Raw genomic sequence first — 23,749 nt, 5'->3', positions numbered from 1 at the left:
GCGGCTAATCGAGGCGCGTGCACGTATTTTCTCGATAAAAAGGATAAGAAGATAATCAGTGCATGTATGCGCGTGCATGCACCAGGTTAATTTTACGTAATATCAGGAGGACGTTTATATTCTCGCGGGCCGATCGACGACGGGACTCTCCTCGGCCAGTGGCGCGTCCGGTCGCTCGTAAATTCCTCACGCTATCGCGATATATTTAACTCGGCGATAATGTAGCAAACAAATCGTATCGTTTCGCGCGGAACCGGTATTCTCACGCTCTGTTCAGCTCGTCCGCGTTACTCCCTTGCTAAAGATAGCGTGTATTTAAGCCGTCTGTGTGCTGCACGCCACACGGATTCTGCGATGCACGCTGCACGCTTCGATACAGAAAATCACGCAACAACCGATCGACCATTTGCCACCGATGGTTTCTCGATGGATAAACGTACGGGATAAAGTTTAAGATCGTATTTCGGATCTCGTTATTTATACTCTACCATTTAATCTTTTGGCAGTAGCAGTTAAATAGCAACGGTTGACAAATAAAGACCATTGCCCGCGGATATTGTCCCTAGCGGTACGATGCACACAGCCTGAACCAACATCGTGTACAGTGTTCAGACTGCGGTGGACGCACGTATGACAGCTGTAGAAGAGTTTGATTTTCCATGTTACCGTTTTTAGTTGAGACGAGGGATAATATATCATAGCGTGTACGTTTTTAACCATTCAAATTAAGGAAAAAGGGAGAGATCTTGTTTTATCGTTAATCTGTTTCAACTTTTGTATTCTATTTCTGTTCATCGTACGTTCTGAACATCGTCTGTTCGTTATGAAGTTACAGACTTAGAATCTTAAATATACGGTTGTGTGCTACAGGTTTCTCATAAATCTCGAAGGAACAATGGCAAGAATGGCGGTGCGATGCAACATACACGGCCTAGAGAGGCGTGCTCGCAACGAGAAATCGTCGATCATAGTTGGTCGACAAAGCGTTGGCTAAAGATAGCCTGACGATTACTTCATCGTGGAAATCACGTAACGTCACTCGAAACAGAGATATAATGTGGGTCGGTGTCGAGGAGACGAGGAAATGGCCGAGAACGATTCTAACATAATCGTTCCCTTCTCGCGCCGATGGAACACGATTGGTGCACGCGTATCGCCGCCGCGTTACGACGTTTCTATTAGTTTCTTCTCTTCTGCTTCTACGTCTACTTTTATCTCTTTCCCTTTTCGATCCGCGGATCGAAACCACACGATCAAGTTTTTACCGGTAGCCGCGTGTACGCGACTCGCGCGCTGTATAAATAATGCATACGCGACGCCAAAGAAGTGCACAGTACGCTATTACCGTACCGATAGCCACCGCAGAAGCGCTATTATTACGTCGTTATTGCACAAGATGAAAGTATCGCAATGCTATTTTACGCCTACGCGCCAGGGGAATCTCGGAAAGGAGCGACGATCCCGAGATTCAGAGGCGGGTAGATCGCCAGACAGCATGGCCAAAATCGTCACCGTGTCGAATTCTTGTTTACGGCACACACGTGTCGCTTATGACAAGTTCTTACCGTTGTACCAGTGGAGAAATTGCGCGAGTGTGAGTGCAGAGTGCTGCTAGCTTAGCAATGGAAAAGAACGGAGGAGGAGTCGAAAGTAGCAACTGGCAGACCAGTTGTTTTTTGTACGACGAACACGTACCTTAGAAACGCTATAAATTACGATATAGACTCTTTGGACTATTAGCAAATTCTAGATACCGCTTCAACGTACCTCTCGTTTGTGATGACAGATTTTTGGACCGCACTATTAGTTAATTTTAAGCGAAACTTTCGATACGCGGATCTCGAGAAATTCGCATATTCCGGCGCCACATATTGTTCCGCGGCTGAATCGTTGCCAAAATGTTGTCGTTCTTCGACATTCCTGTTAATATGATGTTTCTCTGATAAAGCGCCGAATATAAATAATACAACGTGTCTCTAAAAATGAAGCGAAGAAAAATGTCTATGAAGAAGTCTGCAGATAATAAATCAAACGGAACTATACGCGGTAGCTTATATCAAATGAGAAGTTAATAATAAACTTGGTCTATCGTCTCATTCCTGGAAGTTACGAATAGAAACGTGCACGTCTATCGGTTCGATAAGGTTTAACGAAGTACCTAATGTAATCTAAATTGAATTTGTCTATCAAAATATCGAATCGCTGAGATAACGACCATTAAACTAATCTATAAAACTTTCTGTCTTTCGTTTTAATTCCATCGAGTTAAATCGTGTCACTCGATTTCTGGAGGTTACCGATAGAAAAGTGGACGCGTGTCAGTTGGACGTGGTAGGACACCGGTGAGCCGGACCAGGTAAGCGTTCGAGTGCGTGGGGCATCAACAGGCTCGGCTATAAATAGAACGCGAAGGTCAGGGGAATCAGCAGTTTTCATGCAAATACGGCATCGATGGAATAATATTGCTCCTTTCGCGGCGAAGCTTTATCGCGTGGTTCCGGTTACTCGTTGCGGAATTCTATTCAAAACTACCTCCCAACCTCATCACCTGCGAATTATTTGGATCAATTGCCTTAGCGTTTGCGCGTGTGGCACACAGGGTCAAGCAAGCAGAAACATCTCCTTTCGCCACGTGGCGGCTTATTCAGTTCGGATACGTAGCAAATTTAACAAAGACGTTTGTTCGGAACCTCAGATAGGAAATTTCCCAACATACGTTTCGTTCGTTTCGACGGTTCTCTTCAAAATATCTTCTAAATTCCGACTTCCACGGTGAGATGGAACGACGAAAATTACTCGAATATCGGTTTGAGCCAGAACTAGAAGGGTTTCATCGAGCAAAAGATTAAGGACATTACGAAGTGCTTGTACATAATGTTGGAGGATACGTAGTTTATCGCGTGGCTAGAAAAACTGTCGCTTAAGAAACTAAATTTTTCAAAGACAACAGGAATTTGAGCGCAAATCTAACATAGATTCGTCTTGTTAGAGCTATCCTTTGTATGTGTATATTCGTCGTAAATTTGCTAAAGATAAGAGCGTTAAGGGATTTAGACGTTACTGCGCGATCGTGCGTGCTTACCACCTCGGGCGAGCTCTTGCTTCTAGCACGACGAGACACGTGGAATTTATATCTGTAATTCGTGTTATTTACTTGGTGGCGTCACACGACACTTTATCATCATTGTGAACGCGCCATTTGAATTGGAAATTTCGCGTAAAAGCGAGACAAAAGCGAGAAGGAGAGAACGACACACGTTGTAGGTTACGACGGGCAGATCGCCGTAGCTATGGACACGACTCGCTGTACGGTTTCTACGTACGCGGTAATAGGACTTTACGGCGATTTCTTGACCGCTCAAAGGAACATTGTCACCAACGGCGAACTCTCGGGTTTCAGTCGAGTCTCGTATGCCGAGCGAACGCTTCAAATCGAGTTACGCAAGGTCTGAAAGGGTAATTCGACGTGGAGGCGTTTACGCGGTCCCTCGGGGAATATCGCGCGCGAAATTGCCGGCAATCTTGGCCAGAGATTCTGCCACGGTGTCGCGATAACTCGCGCCACTTTCCTTCGTTTCATTCTAGTTTACAATCTCAATGGATCGATACCGTTCGAATTTCTCGCCAATCTCGCTGGACCATACTTTATGAGTATAGTAAACGTTTGCGAGTGATCACGGTGCTGGTTGATCTAGAACACGATACGAACTATGATGTTTCGCAATTATTGAATTATTTCACGAAGCTGTATTCAATCGCGTCAAATCTTCCGAACGATCGTCAAGTATCGGTTAAGCAACGCGGAAGCGAAACCGATCAATCTCGTCGAGCGAAGTCGTACATTCTAATAGTAAAACTAAGAATTTTAGCAATGGAACTAAAAGGCTGGAATCGACAAATTTCGTTTCGCAGTATGTAACTTAAACTTTCTCCATTCAAAAACCTTTCAAATTTGGAAATCTTTTAAATATTCGATTTGGAGAGCTTTCGAATATTCCATCTTTCAACACGCGAATCTTTCTAAATTCTTAATTTATCGATTTAGAAATCTTTCAAATTCCCGATCCTTTCAACTCGGCGAACCCTTGAATCTTTCGCAAAGCTTCCGTAAGTCTTAAATTTTCTTTTGAAAGTAGTTATATCCGAGCGTGCGTCTAGCCGCAAGATGTATACACGAGAGCGCGTCGTGCCGACAATTTTCCGATCCGCGGAGACGTCATCGACTCGGTGGCCGGTGCAATCAACAGGTGGTTGCACCAACCTCGATGCAGTGACCCGCGTGTGCATGCGTGTGTGTGGTAGAGCAGCGTGTTGACCGAGTCGAGAGGATCGAGCATACGAGTGAGCGAGTCCGCGCGCTTATCGAAAGTTCCCACTGGATCGTGATACCCGCATATACACTCTGGTTACGAGATGTCGAGTCGTGGCATAGGCGGGTTGTTACAGCCTCTGTGGTCCACCTACGGCTATTCGCTTAAATGGTCAGACGTTTGGTGTACGGGGTGGTCTACGTTAACCGGGTTCACCTGCGAAGCTTTCGTTTCGACGAACAGACGTGCAGGACTTTCAACGATTTGTATTTCCCTTCATTGTATCGGTGGTTGGCTATTTTGTATGCAGGAATGCGCTAGGAGAGAGTTCAGAGCTCGGAGGATTCTTGAATTATTCGCGTGTGGATTGGTTTCTGTGCTTAGCTAGGCGGGAAACGCAACTATGCGGGCTATGATCTTTAAAATTCCAACTGCAGCCTCGGGAATGTTGAGATCGATAGGTTGAACGAGCGATGAGGCGTTGATAAGTCGGCTGGCTTTGACACGGACACGTGGTATTTCGCTTTTGTGATACGTGAACAGGGGAAAAGTGGATAATGGATTGATTAGTCCGTCCATGTACCTTTAACCGATAAATCGAATGGCAAGAATGCCGGTTTCCAATTGCGTTCTTGAACCTTGGCGATTCTTCCCTTTGGCGTCGTTCGTTTCTCACTTCCCATCGACTATCGCGCTTCCGCCAATTCTATTTCCATGCTCGTTTATTTAAATATATTTAAAATTCGTTTAATTATTTTTCAATCTTTGGGGATACAAGATAGAATGGTATTTTCGTCGGAGAATAATCGTCGAATTGCAGATAACTGTTACGTCAACGCTCGAAAAACGATTAATATTACTTATATTCGTGACAACCTAACGGACCGTCGAAAATCAAGAAATAAAGAAAAATAGACTTCTAGTATGCTGTACAATCTAAAGAAATACAGACAAAAGTTCGTGGCTCGGAATTAAAAATCAAGAAAAACGATCACAATTCCAGCCAACGTTCATCTATAAAATATAAATAACGTTTTTATCCGCCATGAGACGTTACGTCCCATCTGCGAAGAGGTCGCGGGCAAAGTCAGAGAAAGAAACAGAAGAAAAAGAAGGTGAGAGATCTGGCGAGTCATGTGTCGCAGAAGCTTGCAGTTTTCAAGAGGGCGACGATCACAAAGCGACGCGTGGGAGCGGCACGTTTTTCGCGCTGGTCGGCTCCAGAAATAGCCGCGCGACGCGGCGGATACTTCGCCGCCAGGCAGAAAATAAGCCAACGGAAGTTCGTACACGCGAGCGCCGGTAAACATCCGGCGGAAGGAAAACGCGCGAGCCTCGTCGAAATTGAACGAGGTGCGTGCGAGCGAGAGACGTGGTCCTCTGGTCTCGCGGCTGATTCCATTTGGCTCGCTAACGAGTGAAACTAGGTGAAAGTAACGAGAACCCGTGCTTCTCTTTATGTTCGTACGCGGTTCGACCCTCGCGTTGGACGCGAGACAAGGGCCGATCTACGCTTGAATCGACGAAAGGAGTACGATAATTCGTGATCCTTCGTTTCCTTTCCAACGATTCAATTCGTATTATTAAGGAAATTCTACGTGTCATCACTATTAATAAATTCTGATTGTTGAATTCTTTTGCGCCACTCAACTAATGCAATTTATAAATTAGTCGATTATCTCTTTAAATGTAAAATCATGGAGGAGAAATTTATAACCTATAAATTGTCATTTATCGATTCATTGGTTTTATTAGTTGGTAAATTATTGTGTAAGAGGACTATTACGTAAATATGTAAAATAAACGAATTTGTATTCAGCGGAGAAATATATATTCTAGAAATATTTTCTAGAAATATACCTCCCTCGATGATTGATCAGATAAGGTCAGGTCCTGTGGCCATTTATCTAGCCACTACCGTACAAATAATACTGTACTCGGCATCAGCGAACCAACTTCCTTCGATCCGTTTCCTGGTTCGGCAAAAACCATTCTCACGTGGCCGTTTCATTTTCTTACGACCTCCTATTAACATAAATTAGTCTGCAGATCTTTTTACGTTCGCGTACCACTTTCTCATATTCGAATCGGTAGAATGATGCGAGAGAGTCCACGAACGCATCCTTACAGCTTCTATCGAGAAAACGTTCTTCAGCTTTTTTCACTTTAAGCAGTTTAAACGGTTGAAAACGCGTGTAAAGCAATACTCGGAACTGTTAGTTTATAGGGATACTCTCGGAGCTTTGTTATTGCTACAGCGTCACGTTACCAGTAACTAAAAGTGGCTGAATTCGCAATAAAAACAGCGTCGATGTTACTGTGGCGGCACTCGGCAGCAAAATACCACCGAACGACACCAACTAGCGTCGGACGACAGCAGCAGTGGTTAGCGCCTTAGGTTACGAACGTTTGACACCCGGGTTCAAATCCCGGTGATCGTACTCCGATTTTTCTTTTCACGGCATCTAAAATGAGAAGAGAAGCAGCAGTACACCCGCAGCAGAAGCTATTTCGGTACCTACACCAGCGGAGTAGCACTATCACGACGACTAACACATATACACCTCGTTACTATTATAATAGTTGGTAAGATCTCTCAATGCAAGATGATAATGTCTTGGAAAAGATTCTATCGTTTCATCCGTGCGAGTTAATCGTTAACAACGAACCGTGTAATTTAGCTGACTTTTAAAATAGATGTGAGCGCAAAATATTCGATGTAACATCCTATTTCCTTCGCTGTTGTATCGTTAATAGCTTATGGTTAATAAATTAATGCCACTAAAATTCTCGTTCAGTAAAAATGTGGATTAACCTGTCTTGATGTCTCGATATAACGATGAATACCATCATCGAACTCCTGCAAAATGCTATACCAAGACTTCGTAGGAAAACTATTCCTACGATTCAGTTCGTCGCTGATGTAGCACGATCGTTGCTTTGTCTATTCCTATCGTCCAAATCTGTCTATTTCTTTCGTAACAATTACATTTTTCTTTGTCTCCACCGTGTGGCTGTCCCGTAGCTCTTTAATTCCTCTCGAAGCGTCGCGTAATCGAGTCGCGTGAGTTAAATTTAAATTTGCGAGAAGAGAACCGTACATCGTGACACGAGCACGACGTATCGTGAGATTCTGAAAATTTTCCATTATACATTCCTGCCTTGGATCGCGTGTTAATAACTGTACATCGTCGGATCGACTTTTCCGTGAATTATTCAGCTCCATTCGCGCAGGAGACATCGGGGACACTTTCACGAAAATTCACGAGCTACTTGAAGATTCAGTAATTTCTTTCTCAGTTCGTAAACATTGTAACTGGAAGACAAGACACGGTACAAAAATTTCGTTTTGGAGTGGAAAAACTACGAAGCATCGACGGAGAGGATTCTTTTTGTTTCTGCCAATGGTGAACGCGTTTTAATCGAGAAGGGGATCGGAATATTACCCAAGAGGTGGGACACCAGAAATGACCCGTCGAATTCGTTCCAATGTGCTACTTTTCGGCTGGCGAATTCCATGGAAACGACTGGTCTGAGGACGATTCCAGACGATTAACGAGGCGTACAAGCAGACGGGTTAACCGATCAGCCGGTTAAAAATAGATGCGGATCCGTGACATGTGTTTTTATAAATTGCTACTGGCGGACGCATCGCACATTTTCAAGCACTCGTTTCCTGATCGTTTCTTCCATGAATAATCTTCGAATTTTTCGGTAGGTCCGGATGTTAAAAGAGCACACCATGGTGACATAATGGCGCTACCACGACGCCGCTGTAATCTAACTTCCCTTCTATCTTTTCAAATCGATTATTTATGTTGCGATCAACGTATCTATCACTGTGGTACGCTCTACGAAATAAATCTGTAATATTTATTATATTTCTTTTTTGGGTCTTAAAGAAGACAGAAAGATACGATATCTGGTAGGAGATATTTGAAACGTCTAGTTAGTTAGTCTACGATCAAGTTGCGTAATAAATTCCCCTACCTCGTCGTAGAACTTTGATCGTGGTTCGACAAGTCTGAGTAGAAAAGGCGAATCGAAAAAAGAGAAGATCAAAAGAAGAATTCAAGTGGCATCGCACGAGCAGCTGATACGATGGCCAGGCTGGTTCTCAACGATGTCAACAACATCGTTAAACAGCTGGACTCGTAACATCAAGGCAAATAGGCTCCAAACGATTACAAGATCCTCCTTAGATCCACGTGCATGGAAATTCCGTATCCATAATTATCATAAGAAATTAGAAGAATAAGTAACGCTATCGACGAATATCAACAAACGTATAGACTCGTTATGTTTCTCTCTTACGTTTCTCGTTACGGTTCTCATATATTTGGCACTGATAGTTGACGTTCGTAATGCGTCGGTGTCGTGTACATTGGTCGTCACAGTGTTAAATTTCAGAAAAATGTGTACTACTTAGAATTTTAGAAATGTGTACTACTTAGAAACGCAAATCTATCGGTCATTCGTCATCCGCCATGAAGTATTTTAACTGGGATCAGAGGTCTGATCTTACGACTGTTGGAGCCTAGAATAGCTCAGAGTCAAGATGATTTAAGTCGATCGTGAGCTCGTGCTCGGTCAAAAACCGCGAACGAGACTATGATGGAGGTGATTCGAAGTAGGAAGACACGAAGGCTTCGATCGGGGGCACCGAATCGAATGCACGCGCTTTGTGTCCACCCCGATCGAGTATAACCGGTTCGATTCGGTTTGCCTGGTGATCGATGCGTTTCTAGATCCTGTTCAGATGACTGCGTTACGAGCCTCGGACCTAGGTTAATCTATGGTTTAAGATATCTCGGGCTCCAGATAACTCGGACCTAAGATAGCTTCGATAGCCATAGTTCAAGGCTCAACCTAGGACTAACGTGGCTCGATCTTAAGTACCATCGAGTTACAAAAGACCCGTTCGAAATTATGAAGCGAAACGATGATAGAATTCCTATTAGACCTTAATAGGCAGGATGTAACTCGAAGCCAGACGCAGCTGGTCTCCAAATCTAATTCCATCTAATTTCCGTACTTTCCTCCTTCGAATTTTAAATCAAGACAAATGATCGAATACTAAGGGTATTTTTTTTTTTTTTTTTTTTGGTACATGGGAATCGATCTACTGTTTTTTTATTTCATATCGCGAGTTATCTCGGAGTTTATATCAAAACGCGGAGAAAAGTGACTTCCAGTCTTTGCAGTTTTCCCAGTTTCACTCCCGAGCTATCTGAAGCAAGGCTGATAATGAAAAATCAGAGTAAGATAGTTCAGACCGGATTGCATATGGTAAAATTACCACTTTCTTTACATCTTCACCGCCGACAGTACTCGGTTAGAAAAAGCTTTCGGTAAGTTTCGACGCGAGTGCGGTCTTATATACTGTAAAACGAAAAACAGGATGAAGAAGCATGGCGGAGGGTCCAAGAGGAAGGCAGGATGCTAATTTTTCAGGCGGTCGATCGAAGCCCCGAGCGAAGGCAGGCATCGCGTGTTCCTAACGTCGCACGGACGAAAGCTTCGAAACGCACACAGCTGCGCGCGGAAGCAACCCGTAATTATATTGTCACGCCGCGGGTGTTCAATTTGTCGGCGGACATCCGCCTCCCCCGCGTCTTCGTTAACCACCACAACCTCTTCGACAACTTCGACGCTACCTTCCTCCTCGTCACCTTACAACCCCGCACTCTACTCTTCTACTGCGTTCTCACGCCTTTGAACGAGGAAATCTTTCAGACCTACACCCGCGATCACGAAGAAATCGACTAACGTGACATTAAGAGGATTCTTAGGTAATTTCGGGGCGACTGTTTCTATTTTTCAGATCGTTGAGTTATTTTAGTATCGGCGGAATATTTGATAGGTAGATGAGAAAATAATGAATGTTTTTGAAGTGAGGAGGGGCTAAGAACGAAGTATAGATGCGTTTATAAGTGGGATGCAATTCTCGAGGGTCATAGATGTGGTTGAAACTTAGTCGACCACTGCTAGGTTTCCTTCTTTTCTACAAAAGTCATGTGTATGTATGAGTGTGTCCGATTTTGTTACATCGATTTCCTAAACTTCTTATCTTAATGAATATCCTAATATTTTTACGAATCATACTGTATATCGTTAAAAAAAAAGGTTGAACTTTCTTTTACTTGTTTCTTTCGATAACAGTTGAAAAATTGGAATCATACGAACAATAAATACGCAGTTTTCCAACAATGTATGAAATGACGTATAAAAAGATTAAAACGTCGAAATTAGAAAGTTAGAAAATTAATATAACAAAATTGAACACGTTATACGTTACGATCTGATATAATACTTAAATATTTTTCAACATAAGTATCGATTTGTTCGAGTACATTTATCTAGCATATGTAAAAGAAAAGCTGAGCTATCGAAACGTCTGCTGTCTAGACTAAGCGTGGAATTAACGAACCGTCGAACGAAAATCCAGTTTCGTTGAGACAGTTTGCAGAGTAAGCGTTGTCTTAAATAGCGTTAGAGGTACTTACATAACTAATCATGGGTATGTTGCGGGACTGAGCGACTATGGCTTCAACGTAGCACGAGCCTTCTGGTCCAAAGAAGGCTGCAACCCCGTCGCAGATCATATCGATCATTGCCTTGGTGGCTTCCACGGTTTCTCCCCTCGTGTCGCTCCATCGCATCACCAGCTTAACATTTGGCAACATGTTCGGATCATTGTTGATCTGAAACAAACATCGAGCGAACAGATTCTATTAAATCGACGATTATGTAAAATCGAAGATCGCGAGTCAAAAATATAAGTCACGTTCTTCGCAGATTATTTCACAACTTTTAAATTCAATCGACGGAACACACAAATTTATAACTGATCTAAAATAAGAATCCAACAAGGAATTTCGTTTAATTGTAAACCCGTTTTTATCGGATTACCACATGTCAAACTCCAACGGCGGGATATGTAAATTTATGGTTGTTTCGCGTAATCATCATAAGCGTTATGCAACACGTATTACAAGGCCTCCCATCTTTCGTCATACGATATTGAATTACAATAATTGAACGATGTCACGGGAGAGCGGCCGGCGGTCGTTGTGAACCGTAGGTTAGCATACTTAGATGACTTAATTGTTTCCAGTAATGCCCTCGGTCGGCTGGTTTAATGGAACTAATTGTGTTACCATAACTGCTGTCATGAATATTCACTCTCGTCCCAACGACGACGAACGCTGTGGTCGCGACGTATAAATCACGGGACCAGAATCGAATGATATACAATAACATATCGATCGTACGATAACCGATTGGCAATTGCAACGATATTTCGTATGCGCTTGGTATATCCGTTAAATTTGATCGTTCGCTGACTAATAATATCGGGTAAAATATAAACGAAATAAATGAATTTCTCTCGGTAGATTCTTTGATCCTGATGAACCGTTTCTCGATATTTCCATTTTTAGTAAAAATATGTATTAATAAATGTAAGATAAATACCGATAAATATACAAAACGCAATAATTTCTCGTATACGGTGCCACCGTGGCATCAGAATATTAATAAAAGTTAGTATATTATACGTAGCGGTATTGGCGAGAGGAAAGAGTTACGATAATGGTCACGATATTTCAGCTTATTGTTAGTTATAGTATTCCATAATACGCGCACGAATCGATTTTCCTCGGCTCTCGACTTTCGATGGTATTCCTTTCGCGTTGGAATAAATTTCTGCCCGGCAGGAACGTCGATTAAAGTTCAATTCGTAATGTTACTCGCGCGATGTGTCCCGGTTCTTCGCGAGCATTCCTTCGACACTCTCACGCTGTATCCGGCTCGCGTTTGTACACAGCACGAAGCGGCGTGTGCGCTACCTTATTATGCAAATCTCGATGCAAACAAACAATACTTTTCCAGGTAGTTGGTACTGGTATAATCTCGTCGATTCAAAACAACCAATAAATTCTTTTATGAACCGACGCTGTTTAAGTGCCTGTTCTTCGTAGAAGATAGTGTCAGAACACAATATTATATTGATATAGCATGTGACGAGTATAGGGAAAAAACGCGACAAGTCGCGTTTCCTATTTTTCACGGGAAAATAGTTTCGAGATTACGTATGTTGTCGATCGATCGCATATTAAAAGATTGAATCTGATATTACATATTCGCGCGATCGTGTTACGACGAATGATTTTCCGTAACGAGTAATCTGTTTTTCGAGAATATCGAATATCGATCGTGTACTTGTGTAACAAAATCGAGAAATTGATAAAAAATACTCAAGTTGATCGCTCTAGCTTCTGAAAGATCACGATCGAACATATTGTTTAAACATATTGTCGGCGAATGAAACCCATCACAACGATGAAAAATACGAAGGTTTTCGTTTTAAGGAAGAATTCTAATAGAAAAGAAGATACTGATCAATTTCTTTGGAATTCTAAAAGAATCCAATTACCCATGCGGTGGTTTCTCTATTCTTGAATTTTTTCAAATTCCGCGTAGACTATGACCGATTGGGGAAGTAACCGTAGCCAGTGACGACAACGGTGCAATAATCGCGATAGCAACTTTGTCGACACTTGCAGATCGGATCAGTCGCGTGGAGGAGTACCGGGAGTCGATGGCTTAATTATACTCACGCATCTCGCGGCATTGTTCTCAGAACAAGTTACGAGACCTAATCAATTACATACACGCACACATCGTGCGGTTACGCAACGAAAGCGATCAAGAGCGTGGTACCGATGAAATCAGAAAAACCACGATGATTCCTTTACGCGCGAAGCCGACGAATTTTTGCGTAGCTTCGCTTCAGACCAGAGAGGAACCGTTAAAGCGGTTTCGAAGGCGCTATAAAAAATCATTGCTCTTCCCGTTGGATGGTTCGCATTCCTGGCTTTGCACCTGCCCCAACAACCGCCGAATTCGTCCGTAGGAATGCGTATAATAATAAGCGACTGCTTTTCTTTCTTCTTTATTTCTGCAATTTTTCTTTCTTTTTTTCTTTTTTCATGACTGCAGGTGAAAGTTGAAATCTGTCGCCATAATCGGAATCGAGGACTACAGGGTTAATAATACGACAAGTTAAATCTCTTTACTATTTCTTACAGGAGAGCGATTTTTAAATTACTTACGTCGTCGATTATTCTCGTGTTGGCAGAATTAATTTTGTATCTGATCTTCTAGCTCAACATAAGTTTTCATATTCTTTAAAACTTTCTCATATTCTTTAAAACTTTCAAATGGCTTTCAATTTACAGGCATAGAGTTACTGTATATTTATAAGACCAGAAAATTGGCGGTCGACAAGAGGCAACATTTATATCAATCCCATTAAAAGGCGTAAGGTCGAAGGTCTGACTTCTCTGAAGAGCTGTCTGAGTGTGAAACAATGTTCACAGGCAGTGTACACTTGCGTTGTTGCCACTGGCAGGGTTTCACCAATCAGCTTATTTTCGAGCAATTGAAGGGCGTCCGGTCGTGGAAGGCTGTGCACGACCGAGTGCCAACCTTCAGGGTCGATGAGAACGACTTTGCCATGATACGTCGTGTCCATCCAGAAGAAAAAAGAAAAGAAGAAAAATAATGGCAACGGAAGCCTAATGACGCATATTTCACGCGGTTGCAAATATTCGATTAATAATTTTTCCTTTATACCTCATCGATGATTTTTTCATTTTTTGTTCATACGAGTAGAATAAAAATTCACGTCCGCGTAAGTACGCTCAGTTGGCGAGTGCTCATTTAATCAGACGCTAACTACAATCTCGTTTCGATAAACGGATCTGAAATAAAAGAAGTTAGATCTGGAACGATCGAAAGAAGCTATTGGACGCGAGATAAATTCTTCGACGAGTGAAATCGTTTCGGATGAATCACGAGAGTATGCAGCAGCTGCCACGAGCGATCACCTTAATCGCAAAAAGCCTCGGCAATATAATCGAATCGCTAACGAGAGACCGGTCGAATTCGAAGTGATCTCGTTCCCTATTTACAGATATCGCCCGCCGTGAAACTAGTTTACATCGTGGGAGTGCGTCATAGCGAATTCCAGCAATTTTTTTTTCCTCTCTCCTCCGCTGAGTATCGCCAGCAGCGAGGTAAAATGCACCTGCGTACACCATTGAAACGAGCGGACAGGTAAGCGTTAAGCTCGATTCACGTGCGCTGACTTTCCTTCTTCGACGTCCGCAGAGATACGAAAACGACTATGTACGTATGTTAATCGAAGGCCCCGATTCAGATCGATGAAAACGATCCTCTTACTTTTCTGGATACTCGTCGAATAAGAACTACCGTAGCTTCTTTACGTTTAAGTAATAATCGAATGTATTAAGGTTAGGAGAAGCGCAAACGATGAGACGGTGCGATGTAATACTGCTGTAACCGTCGATTTCAAGAATATTAAGATCCGAAACCAGGTCATGAATTACTAACCAACGACCCAATAACGTCGTGATATTTTTATTCGTTATTCGACCAGTACCTCGAAAGACTTCAAAATACTTGACGTAATTATCAGTATCAAGTAACTTAATTACTCGACGAACGTCTCTTAACTTCGTTGCGATATCTCTGTCTCTTGCTCGCGTTTCCGTACCTTCGGATATTCTCTTCCCAAATTTTGAAATATTTTACTCGCGCGAAGAGCGCAATACGCGAAAACTATTGAAACGTAAGTACGATGGTTGACGAAACTATTCCAACATTTGACTCGTAATTATCATTCCGAGTCATACGGAGGAAAACGTTAGGGTTAACTATCTGGATCAACGCGATTCTCGACCATCGGCGATCTCGCCGATTCGAATATATTAGAAGCGAGCGTGACCACGTCGCGATACCCAATCGTGGAAAAACTTTCACCGTGGCGCGGCTAAAAATACGGTCGGCATTATTCCGTCGTTATGAGGCGGTCGCTGGAAGCCGATACGAAATAAAAATGTCGTGAAACGAACCACGCACAGAAATAACCGCGATATCCTCACTCGCGCGACTTTCCTCTTTCGATATAAAAATACGCGAGTATTTCCAACTACGCAGTCGAATATCCGCGTGTGTGAGCTAAGCTTTATGTCCAAAGCAACGAGCATAGAGGCCGACATTGCGATCGCGATGCTTACTCTTGCGTAGCGTGTCCAAGTACATAAATAAACGCGCGCAAAGCTCGTTTCCTGCACCTTTCGACGTGCGTCTACCACACCGCTCGTTACTCGTTTCGTGCTCGCCTATTCCTTTCGATCGACGACCGATCGAACGTTTCAAGTATTTCGAATTCTGGCGAGGTTTCGTTGGAATATGTCCACAGCGTGATTCATTAAGCATAAATATATATATTCTACGTCTCGTAACTATCGCATTGTATTATTCTACTTGTAGAATTCGTAACAAAATTTAACAAACATTTCAAGATATCGTATCTTTAACTGAAAAGCATTTTACCTACTCTTCATCGGAATATAACTTTATTAATAGTAATTTGAATAAACAAACTCATGGACTATGTTCGAAAGAGTTTTAAATTTATAGTCGATTAATATTCGTAGCAAATAAAGTTTTGCGCTTGTGAGTATGGTATCTTCTTTTCTTTTTCGATAAATACGACTGAAACATGGCAGCTAAATTTTTATTGTTGCAAACGATTCGATCGTTAGTCTATAAACAGTTGATAAATGCAACATGTAAATCCATTCGTTGAATTTCATAAGCGGAAGCATGGAAAAAAGTTTCGATTCTGGAAACGGCACGGTGGTGAGTTTAAACGGCGCGACCTACGTGGGGGAAAGGGGGAGAAGGCGCGAGAAAGAAGCTTCTCGTACGTTCGGTTCCCGATGGCCACGGTGAGATACCAGTATCCCCGAATAATTATCAGCGTAACCGCAATCCATCTTTGACGTAACTTGTTATTTCCACGAGTAGAACCGGATACATGGACCGTGATACGATCGGCCGGTTATTTCGACGATTCCCAGGGGTTTCTCAGCCCCTGGACCCCTTCTACGCGTTTACGGTTGCAGGTTGCAAAGGAGCGCGCGTCGGCTGGTCCCGAAGTAAGTAAAAAGGGAGAGAACGAACGAACCTTCTTCGGTACCAGAAGAGGAGGAGGAAGAAGAAGAAGAAGAAGAAGAAGAAGAAGCAGAAGCAGAAGCAAAAGTGGAAGAAGGTACACGCGAAAGATGAGAAAGCGGAGAAAGAAAAGAAAAAAAAGAGGAAGAAGGGGGAGGTAAAAGGGGGTGAAGGAGGAAGAAGGTAGACACAAGGGAGGAGGGAGATCGAGGGAGGAGAGAAGGTTTCTCGATCGCGAGCGAATTCTTCTCACGGTTGCGAGAGCGCGCAGTTTCGTCGGCGGACGCGTGGGCGGACCGGCGAATAATGCCGGTCTTGTATTTTTAAACTCTCGCACGAATCGGCATCTCCGGGGAGAGAGATGCCGGGTCACTCTGCACGTTGCACACAGCTCCCGCTGCAGCCGGAGAGCGCACCTTTCTCTTTTTCTTTTTTCTTATTCGAGAGAAGAGAGGTTCGCCGCGCGGCGAAAACGATCTCACGGTCCTTGGTGAGCGCGAGCGCACTCGCGACCGCGCACGCCGATCCTCTCCAATGAATTATCGAGCCTTCCAGACCGTGGAACGCCGCACTGCGCGCTCCTGCCTGCCGCTGACCGCCCGCAGGAAAAAACCTCGAGACAGGGGTCCCGCGATATTGGCCCGACCTTACTTTTCGGCCGGTTCAGGATTCGCCGCGCGCCGTGGCCCTTATACGTGGGAACTGCGTCCGGATCCACCGGCTACCGTAATTACAACCCACCGGCCGTATTCAACCTGCAACCGATTTCCACGTGTACCGTGACACACGCGAGAACACGTGGAAACTAACGAGCCACGAGTTGGACTAAATCGAGCGAGAAAAAAGCCGACCGTTCGGTGAAACGTCTTCTTGCGCCTTAGCGTGGAAACGAGGTTCTGCTTCGTTGAACCGTTGCGTGTTTCATTGACCATGCTGTGCTATCTTGATCGGGTTCGTGAACACGTATTAACGAGATGCGCGAGGGTTATATTTAGGATCGCGCGGAATGCGTGTTTAGATAAACGTTTGCATGGTCGTATCTTGATGCTTGAGATTGGCTGTAAGTTATAGCGTAATGCTTTCCATTTCCAGAGAAATAGCGGTCGCTGGATAAAGTTACGAGTATTTGGTAGCCACAGAGTGGAAAAACGAAAATCGCCGCAGAATATTGAAAACATCGATGGCCTTTACCAATATCCTGAATATTTACATATTCGCTGCTGTCAAGTCTCGTTCCTTCTTTCGTAAGAAATATACTTGTTCCGTGCAACAACGTTCATTTCAATGGTCTGTCCGTTGCTTTCTTCGTTTCTCCAAGTTATTTCGTCGAAATTCTTAAAACGTCGGTACTGTACACACGTAAATAGGAAGAACAATCGTTTCCCGAACCTCGGATCGTTCGAATACGTTCGAAACGAGTATCCCAAGCGCATCTTGTATCGTACAGAGTACAGCAAATAAAGATTCCGTAGTAACGCAATAATTAAAAAAGAAAACTCACCTCGTCGAGGGCCATGGAGAAGGCGCCGGAAATGGCAAGACCCTGACGATCTTTCAGACCGCCTTTGATGGCTGTGAGGTATCCAATGGTAAGATTTTGTTGTTTTCTCGGTTGTATAGACCTGGTGGAAGTTGATTTGGAATACGTATGCCTGGAGAACGCCTGCTGCCACTCGGCCCCGGGTAATCCTGGCGGCTCGGCCAGGCCCAGGACCAGAGGGCTGCCGGCCAGCAGCAGCAGCAACACCAGCAGGGCCCGTGAGCTGTTCCCGTATGAACGTGGCTGCAGCGGTTGCGGCTGATCTAGCCGGTGCCGTCGATTGCGTTCCTGAGGGACTTCCTGGCGACGGGGAGGCCTGCGGCGGCTCGGCTGTACTGGCGGGCCGGGGCGCATGGCCGCCGCCGCCACCGGTCAGCACCGCCTCCCTCCCGCTCACCTACAACCACAATTTGTCATTTTCACGTTATATTTATTTTCTTCGTATTATATAAACTGAAATATATTCGGCGTATCTACGACCTTTTGGATTTCGATCGTGTTATCGGTACGTTCGAACACAGGTACTTGGCCTAATTAAATTTGAATGCCGTAACTACGAAAGTTTCTGGCGACGAAACGGCCCAGTTAACAGGTTAATGGTGGTTCTGTGTTCTTATCTTGTAGATCGTTTGATATTTTACGATACGGCGATAAAAAGCGAAGGATACAATTTAGCTAAAAATATATCTCCTCTCTTCGAATTGGAATTTTACGAAAAAGCTGCGCGAGCACCAAGATCATCAAGGTCGTGGTAGAACTCGAATATGTTCCTCTTTTAGCAATACCAAATTGCGCGTACTTTCTACGAGCACACTGCTGTATTAGCACACTGGTGTGAAATGTGACAGGATAAGCTTCACACACGGATTACTTGTATATTTATTGTAACGGATAAATGATTAGTTGAATCATCGAACAAGAAAATATATGTACGATCGAGAAAAAATACTCCATCTACACGTTCTATCTTTATCATCTTACTTCTCGATGAGCAGATACACGTTGTAAACACGCGATCGGTGAATTGTGCAGCACTCGTGTATTTTTAGCTTATCTCTATAGTATTTTGAAAAATTAACCTAAGCCGCGCAATTAGATACAAGTGCTCGACTTAGAAGTGTCATTTCGACGCTATCTTCCTGACTGAACTGCCACTTATCATCGGTCGCCACTTTATTCGTCTGAGTCATTGCGTGTGCCATCTGCGCGAGGCTAATAATAACTGATATCCCTAAAACGATAGAAACGTTCCTTGATTCCAACGCGTTCACGCCTTCCAATTCGCTCCGATCCTCGTCATTTTCCACTACCGATCGTAGAATTTTTCCAACCGATCGCGAGATCAATCGCTATTAATATCGTTTGTCTTCCTGCGATAACCTCGCTCTTAAATTCTTTGCTAAAAATGAGTCACATCTAACATCAAAGTGTCTGCTGTTTTGCGCATTAAGTTATTATCTCGGAAATCGGATATCAATGATCTCCCGGAAATCTTACGTCAGAAACGCGGAGCACTGTGACTAAAACGTGGCAATTTGCGGTTGACGAAGAGCATCCATGAATGATTCCGCTTTATCGCCAAACGCATCGATCCAACTCATTCGCAATGGTCATACGTCAGTGGACAAGATCTCTGGGCACGCGGAATCGCGTCTGTTCTATTGTTTCACGGGTGTATTCCGAGAGAATGATCTCAAAGAAGTAGCTCGTCAATGTCGTTTTGTTCTTTCTTTTTCCAACCCTTGTCATACGATTTTTCTTTCGTATAACTATGTTTTTTCCCGTGTGATTCTTCTATCTTAAGAAGCTAAACGAAGATACGTGTCTTTTTTATAGATTCTATTCGTCATAAATCACAGGTAACTCGAATACGCAAACATATCGAAGCAACGAAATCCAAAGGAAATTTCTACTAACGTCTCGTTAAAAGAAGATAAAGCTCGTGACGCAGCTTCAAAATTTATTCACTCGGAGCGACCAGATCAGAAGAAAGATCTACGTTTCGAACGAAACGTCCGACGATCGAAATACGTACACTCGTCAGAATCTATGTACGCGTAGATATATTCGATTATTCAGATATTTGTCAAAACGATAGTTCGTCAGAACACACGTCCACATTGTAACCATAACTTAAGAACCGCTGCGCGACGAAACGTAACGAGCGTGACAACGACCACGTAACAGGCACGAAGACGTTTAAAAATATTCTCGACAATTTTGCAGCTTAATCAATTCTCGGTGAACAATAACGCAGTCGTCTGATGGCGCGGAGCGATTCCGCGTTCGAACGGTCGAGAAACGCGCGGCGCGGCGCGGCGCGGCGGGGAAAACACGTGGCCGGGGTCGACAGGGACACACCTGTTGCAATTACGTAACGAGCCACGGACTCTCGTAGGCGAGAGTGTGCCGGCTACACAACGGCCTACAACGAAGCCTCCGTGCGACAACAATAAAGACGTCTTCCCCTGGCGTGATGCATGGTGTCATTCACCAAGCGTACCGTGTAACTTTCGACTCGTTCCACGTTTCTAACTCGGATTTAATTATGGCCGCCGGTGAAAGTACATCGGTGTGTGGATTTATTTAACGGGACGGCAAAGAGACGCGTCAAAGGGACGCCTTCGCGGGACGACGTTACCCTGACGGATCGCGACTGACGAACCCTCTCGCACGATGTATCATTAACTGTCACACTGACTGTCGGACAGGATCGCTCTTCTTGTCGCGACAAATCTCTTTTCACGATATACAGCCTCGAAGATATAAAAAATATAATATGAAAAAAATATTTTTAGTAAGGTAACGAAGACAGATTAGACAGATCTCACTATACGTAATTTTGTCTTTAACGTTTAATCAGTGGTGAAAATCTTCAGGTGAAAATATCGGCGAACTCGCGGAAAATACGTCGCGACACCCTTTCACAGTAACCAAATCACCTGCAGCTCTGCGTGTCTGCATCGAAATCTTCGATAAGTATTTTAGAATATAATTCTAACTTGATATCTAGCGCTAAACATCGTCGATAATAATAAAGATAACCACGTTGGCGACTGTGCAGAAAATACTTCGCAACTCCTCTTGTAGCTCCGTGCTTCGTTCTATACTTTGGCTGGAAATTTTCGACCTCGTTGAATAATCGCTTACACGCATCTCCGAAAGGATACAGCCGGAACGTTGGCTTTCGTCGATGTATCATCCGTTCAAGAGACACATACGCTTTCTCTCCGATGATTTTTATCGTGTATAATGGTTGAAAAGTGCGGATAGGATCGTGACCCCGTCGAGGTTTTTTCAATTAACGATAGGGGACACGGTACGGACGATGAATGTCGTAAAAACGAAGACGATAGTTGGATAGGTACTGGTAGGTACGTGGTTGTGGATAGTTTTCACGAACGACGCGTCAGCATGGTGCTATTTATTTTCAGGTGTTGTTGGAGCATCTCGTTAGCGTGTTTAACACGTACGGATAGGATTCATGGTAATACGCGTTCTCGACGTGCCTCGTGAAATTTTCCAAATTTTCAATCGCTAATTACTGGTATGTTTTTTGTCTCGTTCTAAGGTTAAATCTATTCCTAGGAGTTTAAGAAAGAGAAAAAATCATCTTCCATTATAGTAGTTTAGCTGATAACGAGCTTTAACCGAGGATCATAAAAGATCAACTACAATGTTGCTTTAAAATTGTGAAAAACCCTTACGCAGTTATCTATACAGAGGTGGAAAGGAAAATTCCAAGAGGAAGCGCGAATAAATTCTCAGATATTTTTACTTCGATTGTTTTTATTACAGCAATTTGATTGCTCGATAACCAGAATATGATACAACGTGTACACGGTTCAATGTCCTGAAATAATTAAGGCACCATGATTTCATAAACGACGTCACGCCCATATTTGCTGGCAAAGATCGTATTTCTCTAATTGAGTTGCTCGTCGTATCGTAAAGCGACGATAGGAGAAATCCCACCTAGCTATTAAACTGTCTCGATACATTCAAACCATCGGAAACTTCACGCTAAAACCTACAAAACTATCCTTCTACGTGAACCAACTTCCTTGTTAAACGATGAAATTACCGACGACCACACGATCGTGTGTGTCTGAAAGTAGACGAAAAAAGCCGCCGTCACGCGAATAGCACGATCGTTCCAGCCAAATTTATTTTCACCTCGAGACCGTTACGTTCCCATAGTCGACCGAAAAAGCAAACACGTTCTTTTTAACGCGGACTTGATACGTAAAGTAAATTCAGTCCGATAAAACTCTAAGAATAGCAACGTGGAACCGCATACTTACGTTATTTGTCAATGACGTCGCTTTTCGATTACCTAAGATAACTCGATACGTCTTTCAAACGCTTAGTGACACTATCTTTAAATTTGGCCTGATTTTATTGCGCAATATCGTTATCGTTTACTCTCAAATCAACGAGTCTTTATACAAATAACAATTACCGTGATCCAATTCCAGAAATCTAGTTGATATTTTTAAACTCGCCACGTTCTTCCAAATACGCCACGCAAAATCGAAAAGGATCCATTCCAAGTCTTACCGTACATAGCACGAAACGAATAAATTATAACATCGCCAAGATTTTTATACCGATCCATCGAGCCTTCGGGTTTTATTACCCGAGCTTCGAATTTACTTTCCACCCACGAACGCGTTCTTTTTCGAGCGACAATTATATACGATCCAAGCGTAAAAAACTAGTTGACATCTTTAAGCCCGACATCCTTCGATAGACGTCACGCAAAGCCAAGTATGTAAGATCTATTCTATTTCCATCGTGACACTTCTTCGTCTCTATGTCACGTCTCGTTAATGGAATCTTGGAATCATACGAACTGGTCCTCTTTCTAACGCGTTTCCACTACCTTTTGCGCAAAGTTGATCGTAGTTGAAGCGGATCGCGAACGGCCGGAATCGAGGCAGGAAGTCAAATCGGCGTGCTGTGGCCGGTGGTATGCGTCAGGCATGCGTTTACGCAACCCAGGGTCAACATTCGCGGTGCATATCGTTTAGATAAACAGTGATAACTCTTCTCTCCGAGCCTGCAGCTTGCTTTTCTGGCCTACACGAACGCGCTATTGATCTTCCACCGTCTCCTAACAGCCTCGATGTTTAATCATCCCGCGTAGGAATCGATTACCAGGTGAAAGATCGAACTTTCCGAAAAGGACTTCGTTTAATGCGACCGTTTAATGCGATGATCATCGTGATCGCAAATTACAGGTATATACATATATGCAAATTAATCGTTCACGACTCTACGTGGAATTGGCTTGGTTGCACTCTTTATTTGTAATACTTTCCACTTTAATTTTGTCAACGTTCGATATAGTCTATTTACAGCAACGACAGTATTTAGCGTTAATAAAATGGAAATTGAAATATCATCGTGTTACGAAGGAAATTAATAAAGCAATTTTCTCGATCAAACCGGTATAGTTTCTATATTTCCTTGTGAATGAGACTTAATCGTTATTCCTTATGACTCACGGTTTAATGCAAGTTGAGCGTCGAGTCCATTGCTAGACAATTTTAAGCGAAGAAACGAAAAAAGAAAGTACTATAAACGCATCGCGAATCGCAGTAAACGATACGACGTTGGACGCGTGTATATCGAGATATCCTGTGGTGACCAACAAGAGCCACACCCCTGAACAGTTTACAGTAGTAATGTGATATATTATATCGACACGAAACACTCTAATGTATGTACTGTGTGGCTGCGATAATGACAATGCCCACGCGTGCACATCTCGTACAACGTATATGCATATCGTTCTTCAATTACCCCTTGTAACACGATATACTGTAGAGACGAGGCGCGTTAGAAC

At 43.3% G+C, this 23,749-nt stretch overlaps 1 protein-coding gene across 4 annotated transcripts in view; it reads right to left on the bottom strand.

Moving 5' to 3' along the window:
- LOC100647330 (receptor-type guanylate cyclase Gyc76C) overlaps nt 1-23,749 on the bottom strand; it is a 75,854-nt gene that overhangs the window by 24,435 nt on the left and 27,670 nt on the right. For all 4 annotated transcript variants that reach the window (XM_048404293.1, XM_048404292.1, XM_012320682.3 and 1 more), the window contains 2 exons: nt 17,860-18,295; nt 10,817-11,014 (listed from right to left, as the gene is read on the bottom strand). In XM_048404293.1, coding sequence (XP_048260250.1) covers nt 10,817-11,014; nt 17,860-18,252 — 591 coding nt within the window. In that variant the 5' untranslated portion in view covers nt 18,253-18,295. The remainder of the gene's footprint in view (nt 1-10,816; nt 11,015-17,859; nt 18,296-23,749) is intronic.

This window comes from Bombus terrestris, chromosome 3, assembly GCF_910591885.1.
Source record: "Bombus terrestris chromosome 3, iyBomTerr1.2, whole genome shotgun sequence".
Taxonomy (NCBI): domain Eukaryota; kingdom Metazoa; phylum Arthropoda; class Insecta; order Hymenoptera; family Apidae; genus Bombus; species Bombus terrestris.
This window is presented reverse-complemented; position numbering and strand designations above follow the sequence as displayed.